This window comes from Synchiropus splendidus, chromosome 2, assembly GCF_027744825.2.
Source record: "Synchiropus splendidus isolate RoL2022-P1 chromosome 2, RoL_Sspl_1.0, whole genome shotgun sequence".
NCBI lineage: Eukaryota > Metazoa > Chordata > Actinopteri > Syngnathiformes > Callionymidae > Synchiropus > Synchiropus splendidus.
The window spans coordinates 28,612,734-28,626,397 of record NC_071335.1 but is presented as its reverse complement, the minus strand read 5'-3'; the positions used below and the strand labels follow the sequence as shown (position 1 = coordinate 28,626,397).

At 42.9% G+C, this 13,664-nt stretch overlaps 1 protein-coding gene across 1 annotated transcript in view; it reads right to left on the bottom strand.

Annotated features, from left to right (window-relative positions):
• LOC128753931 (xylosyltransferase 1-like) overlaps positions 1 to 6,853 on the bottom strand; it is an 83,480-nt gene extending 76,627 nt beyond the window's left edge. Inside the window, exon 1 of the mRNA XM_053856150.1 lies at positions 6,482 to 6,853. Coding sequence (XP_053712125.1) covers positions 6,482 to 6,757 — 276 coding nt within the window. The 5' untranslated portion in view covers positions 6,758 to 6,853. The remainder of the gene's footprint in view (positions 1 to 6,481) is intronic.
• Positions 6,854 to 13,664: the final 6,811 nt, after the last annotated feature.

Below are 13,664 nucleotides of genomic sequence, written 5' to 3'. Positions count from 1 at the left end.
CGGTTTCAGAGTTCTTGATGTTTCTCTTCGAAGGCACTCACATCTGTTCTTTTCCAACACGAGATGCACTTGTTAAAGAAGCTGACGATTGATGACAGAAGAAGAGACCGAAGGGCGGTGAGTACTTTTATTTCCGCTCATTAAAATGTGCTTCTTAAAGCAGTTTGTTATTAATGATAGCACTGCATCTCCATGATGGGTGTTGTTGAAAATCTTCATGAAGCCTTATAAGCTGCTATGGCAGCCAAATAAATTTGCAGAACAACCAGCGACGACCCAAGTCTCACAACCACGATGGACTTTCTGCTTCCTAAGTCCATTTATTGAGAAAATGTTCACTTGTTGTCAGATATAACCCTGAAAATGGTGGCATGATGGCCGTTCTTTATGGTTTATGTTTTTGCAACATGCCCATTTGGTTTGTTTGTGTTCAATGTTACGGATGGATTTGGATGAAATTTTCAGAAAATAAATGATTGAAATAATAATAACAATTTAGGGAGTATCTCTCTCTCTCTCTCTTTCTCCCTATATATATATATATATATATATATATATATATATATATATATATATATATATATATATATATATATATATATAGGGAGATATATATATATATATATATATATATATATATATATATATATATAGCAAGTGAGCATCCAACTCAGGGCTACAAGTTCTCCAACTCGACTAACTAACAATGGAATCTCACAGGTAACCACATTTTTGCTTCGTCAACACGGGACTCTCTCTATAATCTCATCTGACATGCCTCAGAAATTGTGTCAGCTCTAAAGTCAGACATGCAAGTAAATGTTTGTTGAGTGGCAAGGAACAAATTAGGTGAGTCACCAGTATATTATTATATATATTCCAGGACACTGAGTGAATCATGTTGTGGGTTTCTTTTTTTTTTTTGACCAAGATGGTAGCAATTGGAGATTTCAGGATAGTGGAGTTCCAGCAAGTCTCCTGGTGATGTCACTGACAGCAAACTTCCCACTTTCTCTCCCTCAGCACTCTGCTTTACTTCCTTTTGCTCACTGACAGCTGAAATACTGTCATGCCAGAGAGGACCAATTTATGGAATCACAGAAGAATTTACACGTGTGTGCAAATAAAAAGGGTGAATACATCACTTTAAAATGACAATACATTTGTACAGGACAAAGGCAAATACTGTTCCCGTTTTAGCCATTCATTCTTCTTCAGATTCTCATCGGTGTGTGAGAAATTCCCAGGGGAAACCCACGTTTTGGCCATCAGACACTATAGTGGTGCTAACCAATATTGTTTTCAAGATAATCATAAGATAAAGCTTGAGCAAAAGCTTTTCCAAAACATGACATCAAAGTTTGTGCCAGGATTTTTTTAAACAGTTGCGCATCCTCCCGTTACAACCCTGCTGTCCCTTTAAAGAAGGGACAAAAGCAACTTGTTGAAGGAAGAATAGAACGGAAGGTTGAAACCCCTCTTGGTAAATTTGACTTATATTCAACTCTTTCAATCTAAGAACAAATGTGCGCTGAAGCATTAAAACTTTTCATTTAAGAAGAAAAACAAATAGAATTAAGGGTGGTGAGATAGTTCCAAGGTACATGGTGCAAAATGATTTCAGGAAAGTTGCCCACACTTTCCATGAATGATGAAAGCTGACGGAAAACCGCGTCCGTCAGAGAGAGCGCATGAGGGAAACTGCTACAGCATGTGCGGCGGACACCCACCGTGAACCCGAAGATCATGACACAATTTGACGACGGTAGCAGCTGGAAAATAAAAAAGTGCTGACAACCAGATGTGAGAGTTGGATCCAGATGCTTTTCGGAACCTCTTCGGTCTCGTGCCGAAGGCCAGCTGGTTGCAGGGAAACAGGGATTTTCTCATCAATCACGCTTGTCGTCTTAATGAGTCGCTATTAGTTTCAATTGGGAGCAAAGCGACGACAATAAGACAGCGGAGAAGCCGCGGGAATTTATGATAGCAAACCGGCATCATGTAGCGAAGTTTACGAGACACGGCCCGGGCCACTTAAGGTCACAGCGCAGGCCAATATTTGGGCTTTTCTAGTTTTAAAAAGCAGAAGACGCGGATGAATTGTTCAGGTTTTTTGCGGAGAACAAAAGGTTCTGTGTGGTTCTTTTGCTCTGTTAGCTAGTGGCTAATCGTAAGCAGCTGGATGATCCTGCAGGCTTCCCAGCAATGATGAGTCTACAAGCACCCCACCGATGCGCCCACACGTGTAAACCCACCCTAAACAACTAGCCTTTTTATTGACGCAAACAGGTGAATTACTTGCTGACTTATTACTCTAAAGCCTCTAAAGTTGAAGCTCCAGGTCTGTCGGAGCCTGACATGCATGTGATCAATTTGGAATAAAACTCTATCCTGGCTCAAAGCTGGCATTCATCGAAAGACAGATCCATGACATTGTGTCGCCAACTTTCCCTGTTTGAGGAACTCACATAGCACTTCATCCTTAAAATATGTTAATGATCGTTTTGTGCATTATTGTGCATTTTTCTGCCCATTTTGCATCATAGTCATTTCTTCCACACACAGTAGCAGAGAGCTAGAATCATCAGGTGTGTCAAGGGAGGCATTATTTGTGTATTATGTGCACATTTTGTGTGCTATTAGTTCTCAACTGTGTTATTAACATTGTGAACCGTGCTGCCAAGTGCTGTTTCGGGTTAAGGTTAAAAGCAAAAAGCCGCCACTCCCATCTCTGTGATGACCCATCTAAACCGCTCTCGACCAGCAGCACAACATATGGCTGATGCTATTGTCAAGCGGAGCTTCTGGCTTTCCATCCCAGATCAAAGGGCTGCTCCCTCATCTCCTCACACATGCATCCGTGCATCCTACATTCATATTCACCACCCACAAGGAGGGACAAAGAGACAGCGACAACCATTAGTTGGTCTCATTTGAGGATAAGCGGAAGGCCTCCAGGCGAGGGGGATGCTGAGGCATACACATCGACAACTATCTTGAAAGCATTTTTGCGATCAATACTGACTGGCTGTAGGCTGATTAGTGGAGGATTCCACGACAACAGAGAAACGGAAAATAGATAGAAGATGGTTGGTGAAAACATAAACAGCAGCAATTATTTTCCTCACAACTTTGCGTCAGTGTATTTACCAGTGACTGAGAGGTTCTCGCTTCTCAGCACTGACGTCAGAGCAGACAGCTATATGGTGGAGAAGTGACACAAGTGCAGAGGACATTTTTGGCAGACTGAAAGTGAAGGACGTACAATATTTATAGCGCAGTTTGTGCCACAAAGGGATTCATTATAAACCATGATACATTTATTTTAGGACATAACACACAGCGGCCCAGCAAAACTAAGGAATTGTAAGGAATTGTAAGGAGTAACCAATAACATATAAATAATAAATAACATTTTATAACTTTTTGGGGGTAACAGGGTTTCGGTTACATATAAGCGATGGTGGCGTGCTGTCACAACTTAAATGAGAGTCACCAAGCCTTCAGAAAACTTACCAGTTTTGATGAAGATGAACTCTCACATGATCAGACGTATTTGAACGAAGTGGAAACATTGAAACAAACGGATAATTTATCATTGATGGAAAAATACAGAAAGATTAATAACTGACATCCGCTGTGGGGCTCAAGTGCGCATTCCAGCCGGACACATGAAGAGACGGACCACGTAAGGACGGCTGCAGATCGGAGAGAGATTCACTTTTCAAGATTAAAAACTGGCGTTCTTATCATCACCAAATCAGTAAACATCAAATTTTTCTCCTCTGCTTCAATGTTTCTCTATCGCTTCTTGATTGGCTGCGCTCCGTTCCGTTTTTTTGGAGGTTGGTTTGGGGGACCGTGGGAGGATCTGACACTGACAATTTATTATATTTCAACTACAACTAATTGTCAATCTAAAAATAAAATGAAAAAAAATCCTTCATATTTAGATTGGTTACATCTCACATCATCGTAATTATGTGTTGCAAAGTTTTGCCGCCAGGTAAAGTCACAATGACAGCATTACCTCAGCAACACTGGAGGAGGACAACATGCTCTGCCGTTCACCTCGCTGATTTTTCCGGGGGACACAGACAAGCCTCAACTATAAGGCGCTGCAGGAAACCCTGGTTCAAGCCTAGGATTTGGGTAATACTTTGATTCTTGTCTTTTCCTCAAGATAAGAAAAATCAGTTGTTGGGTTTAACTCGATGATAAACTGAGAAGGTTTTAAATGTCAAACCTTCGGGGTGCGTAAATGAACCTGTCATTTAATTTTATCCCATAATTCAGTCAACCCATTGTCTTTGTATCAAATGCACCCTTTCTGTCCACCGAGTCACATCACTACTGCAAGACACCCATCGCCCTTTTCCTCTCTACAGAGCTTAAATTTCGAGCAGAAAACAGGCAACTTGTCCTTGGCTTGACACTTAGCTGTGAAGACGCCGGCAGGTGAAACGCACTGGAAGAAGAGTGTGAGTCACAGTAAAACAGTGCAGGAGACAGACGACAGTGAGTGACTGTGCGAAGGCCACAGTTGACTTATCTACTGGTTGCAGAGATGTCGCTGCTATCATGGAGCGGCTGGCAGCTGCTATGAAGCTATGAAGGGAAAATGTTGCTCGTCTGCCAGAAACAACTTCGTCCAATTTCTTGAGGGCCGTCTGACGGTTCCGGGGGACCAAAGCAAGACGCGCTATCTTCAAGAATTTAATGGCAGACGTCAAATTGGGAAAAGGGATCACAAGATAGACTGTGTTGCATTCAGGGACACGGAGCTGAATCAAATGACTGTGTAAATGAACCACTTTCCATAGTGTGATCTAAGAGCCTACAACAGCATACCTTTAAACTACAGACAGTCATGTCAGCTCTTTAACCCATTCTGTTTTTACTGTTGTTTTCCTTCCGCGTCCTTTCCTATGCTTTTATTTTGTTACTCCCTGTCGTTTCCGTTTCCTCTGTCCCATCCAACTTCACAGGCCTCATCAATCCTTTCATGTATATATTCCTCCCGACGCCAGCTACGTTTGCCAGATGGTAGCTTCTACTTCCACTTAGGTAAATCTCTTCCAAGACTTCCACGCTCTCGCCCCTGATATTTTCTAAATTCCTTCCGCGCACAAATTCCAATTCAGCCACAACTTTTGTTTCCTTGTTCTTCCTCGTTCCACTTATGTTAACCTCCCAACTTCCATTCATTTCGCGTGTGAGCTGTTTATTTAGTCTCGTGTTTTTTGTTATATATTCATCTACCTTGTCGAGCTTAACTCCGGGTGTGTTTTCTGTTCTCCAGTTTTCAGGCTTCAGATTCTAATCCACCTCTCTTGTTTTCCAGATTCTTCCCCAGTCACTGTGTGTTCATCCCAGTCCGCGTTATGGTTCCCGGCGCCTTTAGTTGATAGTTGCTCGTCTGTCTATTTATTTATATCGATTAAATCTTGTAATTTGATCTCGTGTCCTGTGTCCTCTGTCGACCAACAGTGACTGCGCTTGGGTTCATTCCTCTGCCATCATGACACAGACTTTAATTTCTAACTAGTTCTGCTGAATCATCCACTTTTTGGGGGGATTTATCCTCCGTTTTGGTCAACAAAATTAATGATGAATCTCATGCAGAAAAAAGCAAATTGAATGGTCAGAACCCTGACACCTCTGCTTGTGTTCTCACACTTCTGACAGGCTCTGTAGCTTTTCAGGACTACAACTTCACACCCAGACTCTGTGCTACTGAATATCTGAAGCCATTTTGAGTTATGATTTTCTGATCCTGTCTCTCATTTGTTCCCCAATTATACAGCGACAGAAACGCCATTGTAGACCTCTTCTAAGTTTCGCATTTTTGTCTGGACGCAAAAACATGTTTAATAATCTGGTGGTTCCATTCAAAAGTATCGGTCATAGAAGTGTGAGCTACATTTTGGAACGCCTTCAAAGTAAAATGAGGAATTTCAACAGCAAATCAGACTTTCATCCAAGCATTTAGCAACTGAATAAACCGTTTCCTTTTTGGGAGCGGTGACACTACTGACCTCTCTACTGGAAGTTTACACAACTGGTGTAGTGCTGTTTCTGTGCACGTGTCAAGTGGACGAATGAGAGTGTGTTGTCAGACAGTGATGCTGAACTGAGCAGCTCCTGTGCTTGACTGGAAAACACCAAATAAAGCATGACAGTTGCGGGCCACGGCATTGACTGCTGCTCTGGCTCCATCGCAGAGAAAACAATCGTTTCACCCCGAAGAGATCCTCGTTCGGAGTCATAATAATAGCCCCGTTTTCTGAGTGGTGCGTGTGATGGTTCGCAGCTCAGGAGAGTAGACTCAGCCTGCATCTGTCTGCCACCTCGCTCCCGCACTCCAGAGCCGTTTCTGCCTCAATTCTAGCCACCGGTTCGTCTCGAATACACAGCGAGGATGGCCAGACAGTTGCCTCAAGACGGACACTTCCAGACTGAACTCGAAAGATGCTCCTACCGGCTGCTGTATGTGGCGAGACGTCCCCTTCCCCGGCAGCGGGTGATGCTGCCGCTGCTGCCGCTGCTGGAGGTGCTCGCTGCCGGCGCCTTTGTTGCCCGCCACTCGGTCCCGCTTCTCCCGCACGCTGGAGCCCGTGTTCCCCCGGTCCTCTCCGGAGTCCAGGCTGCTGAAGTTCCACACGATCAGGGTCTGCACAAGCAGCACCGTCAGAGCCGCTATCAGGGCGGACCGAGACCGGCGGGCCAGCCGACGAGCACACAAGCCGCCGAGCATGTTCGCTGCTGCTGCTGCTGCGGCTGAAGGAGCTGGGGGCGGCGGAGGCTCGGCGCGGCGGCACTGCTGGAAGTGGAGGGAGGACGAGGAGGTGGAGGTAGTGGAGGAGGGAGGTGGAGATTTACGGTGGCGGATGCGAGGAGGGGCGTCCGGGAGGAGAGTGACGGGGCCACCGTGTGGTGAGAGACGGTGAGAGGGACAACCTTTCTCCCGAGGACATCAGCGAGAGAAGGACGGGACAAACGACTCGCACTAAACTCGGTTTCCCCCCTTCTGACTCAGTTGTTTTTCTCTCAGGCAGATCCCTTTAAAGTTTTTTTTAAATTATTATTATTATTATTAATAGTCATATATTTTTTTATTATTTCAGATTTTTGTCTTCAGTCCGCCCCCACAGTACACATGCGCATTTATGAGGAAGGTGGCAATAAAACAGTTATTTAAAAAAAAATGCTAATTCAAGAAGATTTTTTTTTCTATGTATTCATTCAAAAGTCTGGATTTGAACGCCGTCGTTTTGTTCAGATGGTCTGATGACCTTGGTGAGAGTTGAGAGACAAAGATACTGTGGCTTTATTCACAGAACAAGTGCTTTACAAACTTTATTTCATCACCTACAGCTTTTTAAAACCATGACCTTCCAGGCTGAGTGGTCACCAAAACACTTGTTTATACATTTGTTTTATTTTCAGTTGAGCATAGTGACTGGTTTCAGTGCCTCAAAATGTGCTACAAGCGCCAGGGATGGTACAGAATGTTGACGCTGGTCGTGTCCGATGAAGATGTTACTCTTGACTCTCGACTGATAATGAAATGAATTTGTGGGGACTGTTTGTGAAAAGTATTTAAGAATAATAACTAATGTCTATTTTATAGCTCCATTCAACCCCTCCCATGATCCTTTGCACAGACTGGATCACCTCAACAATATATTTTAAATCACAAAGAAAAAACAGTATACTTAAGTCAGTTTTATACAGGAGAGTATAGTATACTTCAGTGTGGTACTTCAAAGTATTTCAAGTTCAGTCAAAAACACATTTCAAATACACTTCCTCAGTTTACTCATAGTACACTTGAATACAGTTCTTTTTGCTAAGGGTTCCCATGCTAGCTAACACAATAGGGCGGGTCCATGCGTCGACTAGTCATGACGTCATCGTTCTTTTAGTACAGTCCGCAGTAAGAGGAGAAATGGTTTTGCAGCTACGTGACCATCGTGACCCATAACATCAAATGTATTGGGACTATTTCATACAGGACACATCAAAGGACGCATACCTTTCGCACCACATTTTGAGGAATTATAAGTTCGAGAAGCGATTTGTTTGAAATCTGAATCGATTTTTCCCATTACAATGAATGGAAACAGAAATTATGCGTTCCAAGCCTTAAAATAATCTTTTGTAGGAGTGAATGTCGAGTGTCTGCTGCAGGTGCGCTGTTCCTCTATGTGTGTGGCCGCTGCATGTGGGAGGGGTTGCCGAGTGAGTGACGTCTCTCCAGAAGCGAAGAGGTGCCCGGTGCGTGTCCAGCTCTGAATGTGCGCTTCTGTGCAGTTTGGCTGTGACAAAGTCATAAACCAAGTCACGCTCTGTCCCAGACTCGCCTCATCCCTGTCCCAGCTCCAGCCCACAACAGGACATCAAACCCTGGAGTGGTGTGGAGAGCGAGCACCTCCCCTGTGACACTCTACCACAGTCCAGTGTGGAGACAGGAAAGGTTTTACACCTCAATATGAAGAACAAACAGTCAGTAAATGTAGCTAACGGGACACGTCTGCATACAGAGGCTGACAACAACAGAGCGCGTTGTGTGTCAGCTGATCGCTCCACGCGCGTTATGTTTTTTCCGGCTTTTTTCGGGGGAGTTCGAGTTTTGGATTTTCGTTCAAAATCCGAAGGAAAGATATCTCGAAATTTTTGTTCGAACTCCGATTTGTTCGAATTCCGTGATGTTCAAAAACCGAGCTACCACTGCATATACAGTAGTTAAAACCTAACAAAATACATGTTTTTACAACAATTAACATATTTTTAGAGATCACTCTGGTCCTGGCTCTCGTTTGGCCGGTCCCCTCCTTTTTCTTCCTGGACTCTTGTACAAGTAATCCTTATGATGTAAGGTTGAAGGTAGAAAAAACCTTATTGTCTGTTCTAGTAAAAACAGAAATTTGTCTTTTGTCACGGCTTTTGACAAGTTTAAAACCACACTCACACATTAAGAGCAGCACTGACATGATAAAAACACTAACATGGTAAAACACTGGATGAGGCATGAACCAGGTAAAATTACTGAAATGAAAATGAATGATGGTGATGTCTCGTCCCGCTACTGTACAGGAGTTTGTTGGTCATGTGTGTAGCTGTAACGTCACCTCTAGTAAACCCCCAGGCTGCAAGCTACCATTCCATAAAGGCTCATCATTATGAGGACTATACTGCGCAATTCGTGACTGTTCAATGTAAAACAAATCATTGCGGAAATAAAAAAAAACAAAACAATGTCAAAATCCTACGTAGTGCCGGAGCCCCAGATTCAGACATCAAATGTTTGTTTTAACTCCCATTACGTTGCTCTGTCTACAATAAACTCTTCCATATGTTCTTTTTGAAGGTGACCAGTGGTCCTTACTTTAAATTTAATTTACACGTCCCCTGACACTAGGCCCAACCAATCGCCCGCATGCCATTTGAGCATTTATAAATCGCTGATCTCCATATAATTATGTTGAAACAAGGGTCGATAGACCTGAAAATAGGGATGGACTGGATGTTACACTGACTTAATGCGTTGCCATGTAGTGGCCTCTGACCATAAGGACACTGTTTCATAACACTTGCAATACCGTTTCAAGATATCTCATCTTCCCATCTCTACTAGACACAAATAAGTCATTTTTCCCTCCGTCCTGCGCCCACCCACTTCTGCCTTTTGAAATATTTAGACACTGCATCAATACTACACCTAACCACCAGTGATACCTTTAAACTCATGGAGACGATTTCCATTCAAAGCACGAATGTCTCCTGCATTGAAAGCGACTGGGATTGTTGTGTTCTTTAAAAAATAAAAAGCTCTTCATAGAGCTTGTGGAAACGGATGACTGTAATTATTAGCTGCCAAAGTTCCTGCGTATTGCTGATAAGACATTGAGCAGCCCATTGTTAGTGGCACCACGGCGTGTGAAATAAAAACACTTTGTGCTTCCGTGAACGTAACTTTCTGACACATTAATAGCTGGGCTTGGTGTCGAAAACAGGTCGCTTGATGATAGTTGCAGAAGGAAAACAAAACGTTGTGCATTCGTCGCAACAGCAACAACAAGTATATTACGATGGTACGGTGAGGTGAATTAAATCTAGCCTAGCATTTGTTAGACATGCTGTATCGGTGTGTTTTCATTTATGTTTCAGAGCGCCATCTATCTCGTGATTAAGACATGGCTTCATCAGAATTCACTGGCCACGACTGGACACGAAGAAAAGAGTGAAGTCAAATGGAGGGTATTCAGTTGTCAAAGGCCTATAGATAAGCGACAGTTGGATCAAGCTCCTGCTCATACTGTATTGTCTATGATAAAGAGGACATGCCGTACTATGGTTGTAATGGCCATTTTTATTTATTAAAAAAAACGGTTAAATTGCAAAAAATATTATTTGTTTGGTTTGGTCGGTCCATTTGTATTTAGAAACATGTCAAAATAAAGACTGAGCTTGTTTATTATCATAGCGGGGCAGTTAGAGAGTTACTCCCACAGAACCTAAAGCTGAAGGTTCGCCTCAGGCCTTTAATTTATTGTGAGCTAAATTGAAATATCGAACTAAATAATGATGCCGGTGTGATTTTAAAGAGCTGAATAACATATGGGGCTATCTGAAAAATACTCTGGCTGAAGGGGATTGCACAAAGACAGTGTTTCCCCCTCTGATGCCGCTGATCTGCGTGGCATGATGAGGAGTGGGAGAGTGATGAGCCCGTCGATGCAGGACAGGGAGAGATTCTCTTAAGAACTCTACTTTCTCCACAAGCTGAGAAGAGTCAGTCCATCATGTGCTCGTTCTACAGGGGGCCTTAGAGAGCATCCCAATCAGCTGCATCACTGTGTGGACATCCACAGCACCCGCCTCACCCAGGAAGCCGCCAGGATAATGCAAGACGCCACACACCCTTCACACAGCCTCTTCAATCTGCTGCCCCCTGGAAGGAAGATCTGCTACCAGCCGACTGAAGGACGGCTTCATCCACCAGGCCATCTCTCAACCTCAACCCACTCTTACATTCCGAGTTTCCTTTTAATTGTTTGAGTTAACTTGTACTGTTAACTCGACATTTATGATTTTGTTTAGTTGTTTATGTCGTATTTTATACGTGGTTTAATGACGAAACTGATAAACTGTATGTCACCACACGGACCGCAGAGTAATAACATTTTAATCCTCTGTATGCAATGCACATGACAGAATTGACAATGAAAGCTCTCATTTTAAACACAAATAAATAAGACACCAAAATATATTATGGCACAACTTTTTTATGGCGAATTTAAGAATTAAGTTGGTGAAAAAAAAGGGCCTAGAAGGGGCATTTTTCTCTCACAGGGACAAAGGTGTGGTGCTAGTTTTTGTGTATTTGTGTTATCTCTGCATCATCTGGTATATTTGTTTAATAAGAATCATCCACCCTTGCAGCGCATCAACAATATATCGAGAGTAGTCAGTGACCACTTCATAACTTTAAGAACTAGGATCAGTTGATAAGAATCTGCTGAGTTACGAGATCATAAATGATAAGCTGAACTACAGGAAGGCTGTAATGACACTTTGATGTTTTTTTTCAACCTTCCTAAAGGACTGACCTGCACAAAATGAACTATTCCGCTGCCAAATTCCTCTGTTTTCAAAAGCACCTAACCTTTTCCATTATTTATGGAGGCTTTAACTTGGCCAAACCATGCGGATGTTATCAGTCCACTGAATGGGTGTTTTCAGAGCACATACTGTATCACCCACTTATATGGGTTAGTAAACTCCAGCTCTGCGTTTTGGTTGGTGCAATAGGACGGGATCACTATGGCTCACCACTGTCAATGCTGCCGACTTTTTATATATGAAATGTTTGGTGTATTATTATTGCCAGTGACTTAGTAAAGGTCCATAAGTTACACAGACTGATGTAGAACTTACCTCCTCCCTGGGAACCTCTGTTGTGACCATGGTGTGCACTGACTTAGGCACAGCAGGGGAGTACTGACCCAAAGAATGCAGTGATCCCAGCCTGCTGTTGGAGGCACTGGAGGAGCCCAGTGGCCCAATAGGTGATGCTGTATGTACTAGGAAAACAGCCATTGAGTCTCTGTTTTGTCTCTTCCCTCTGTGATTGTTCCTTCATTTGCACAAACTCAGTTCTGCCATGATCAACAACATTAACATTTCATTCCTCTGCCGGCTCCTTTCCCCTCCTCCCGCCTCGCTCCCTACTTTTGAAGAAGACTTTACTGATGAAGACAATTCGTCTCGTGAAATGCCCTGCCACCTTTATCTGACTGCGTCCTTATCTCTGTCCTGTTCCAACCCCCCCCCACAGACACGGCACATCTCTAATCATTTCTCGTCACAGTTCGGATGCCGAAACACGTCAAGTGCGTGATCAGATTACAGATTGCGAGGCTTGACAGAACCTTCAGATGGTTATGATCTGTGGTAAAAGCCGCTCTCCAGCTCTCAGAGCTTAATATCTTCCGTTGGATGTTGACTTGCACAAAAGTTGACACGTACAAATTGTTCACTCTCGCTTGGCTGGGATTTGAATCAGTAAATGGCCCCGACTGCCCTTTTATGAAATGAGGTGGACAAAAAGTGTTCGAACGAGAAGTTATTTTCAAAGGTTTACGTCTAAGCTTATTCACCCTGACCAAAGTCAAACTGTAGATGATATATATATATATATATATATATATATATATATATATATATTTTTTTTTTTTTTTTTTTTTTTTTTTTTCTCAGACAACAGGGAACCTTTGTAAGCGCAGGAGTTCCTGGTCCACAGATCACACTGTTGCACAAGACACGTGGCAGCGAGGATGATAACAACAACAACAAACATGGAGGAATCCCAACAAAAGCAAACAAAAGCATCTCTTCGTTTTTTGGTACACAATGGTCAGGGTTTCCACTACTCTGAATGGACTTGTGAAATGCTTATACAAATATTTTCAAGACATTAAAAGAGTTTTAGTTTAAATAGATAGATAGATAGATACTTTATTGATCTCTGAAGAGAAATTCCCAATTCCCAATTCCAAAATATGGTGACATAAAAACTTGAATACAGCCACCATCGTGATTTATTGTGCTATTGTCAAACTGATGCAAAATAAACAATATTTTGTTGTTTAAATGTATGTATGGGTCCATCATTAGCTTCACTAATATACCAAATTCATTCAGAGGTTTCATAAGTAAAATATAATGAAAATGAGAAGAAGCAGCAGGATGAAAGTGCGATATGAATAGAGGCGGGGAAGGAAAAGACAATGGTCTCCTCGGGCATTGACGTGCCTCTCACTCTCATTAGCTGGGTCTCAGTTGCTGGGGGGACACACTGGGCCAACAGATTCCCTCCAGCATCAGGGCTTATGTTATTAGAGTCGACCTGTAAGACCATAGACGCCGACTCCCTCCCTCACTAGATGAAACCGAGACAATGCATTCATTAAAATAACATCCTGAAAATGTCTTTTGAGTCAGAAATGAGTCAGAGACAGATGAATAGCCAGCTGCAGGAGAGACTCTAATCAAGGACGGCGAGGCACAACACTAGTGTCAGAGCCTGAGGCGTCCTGCTGTAGGGCACTCAGCCGTTCAGCATTTCATGTAATGGGCCAGTATGGTGACTGGTGAGC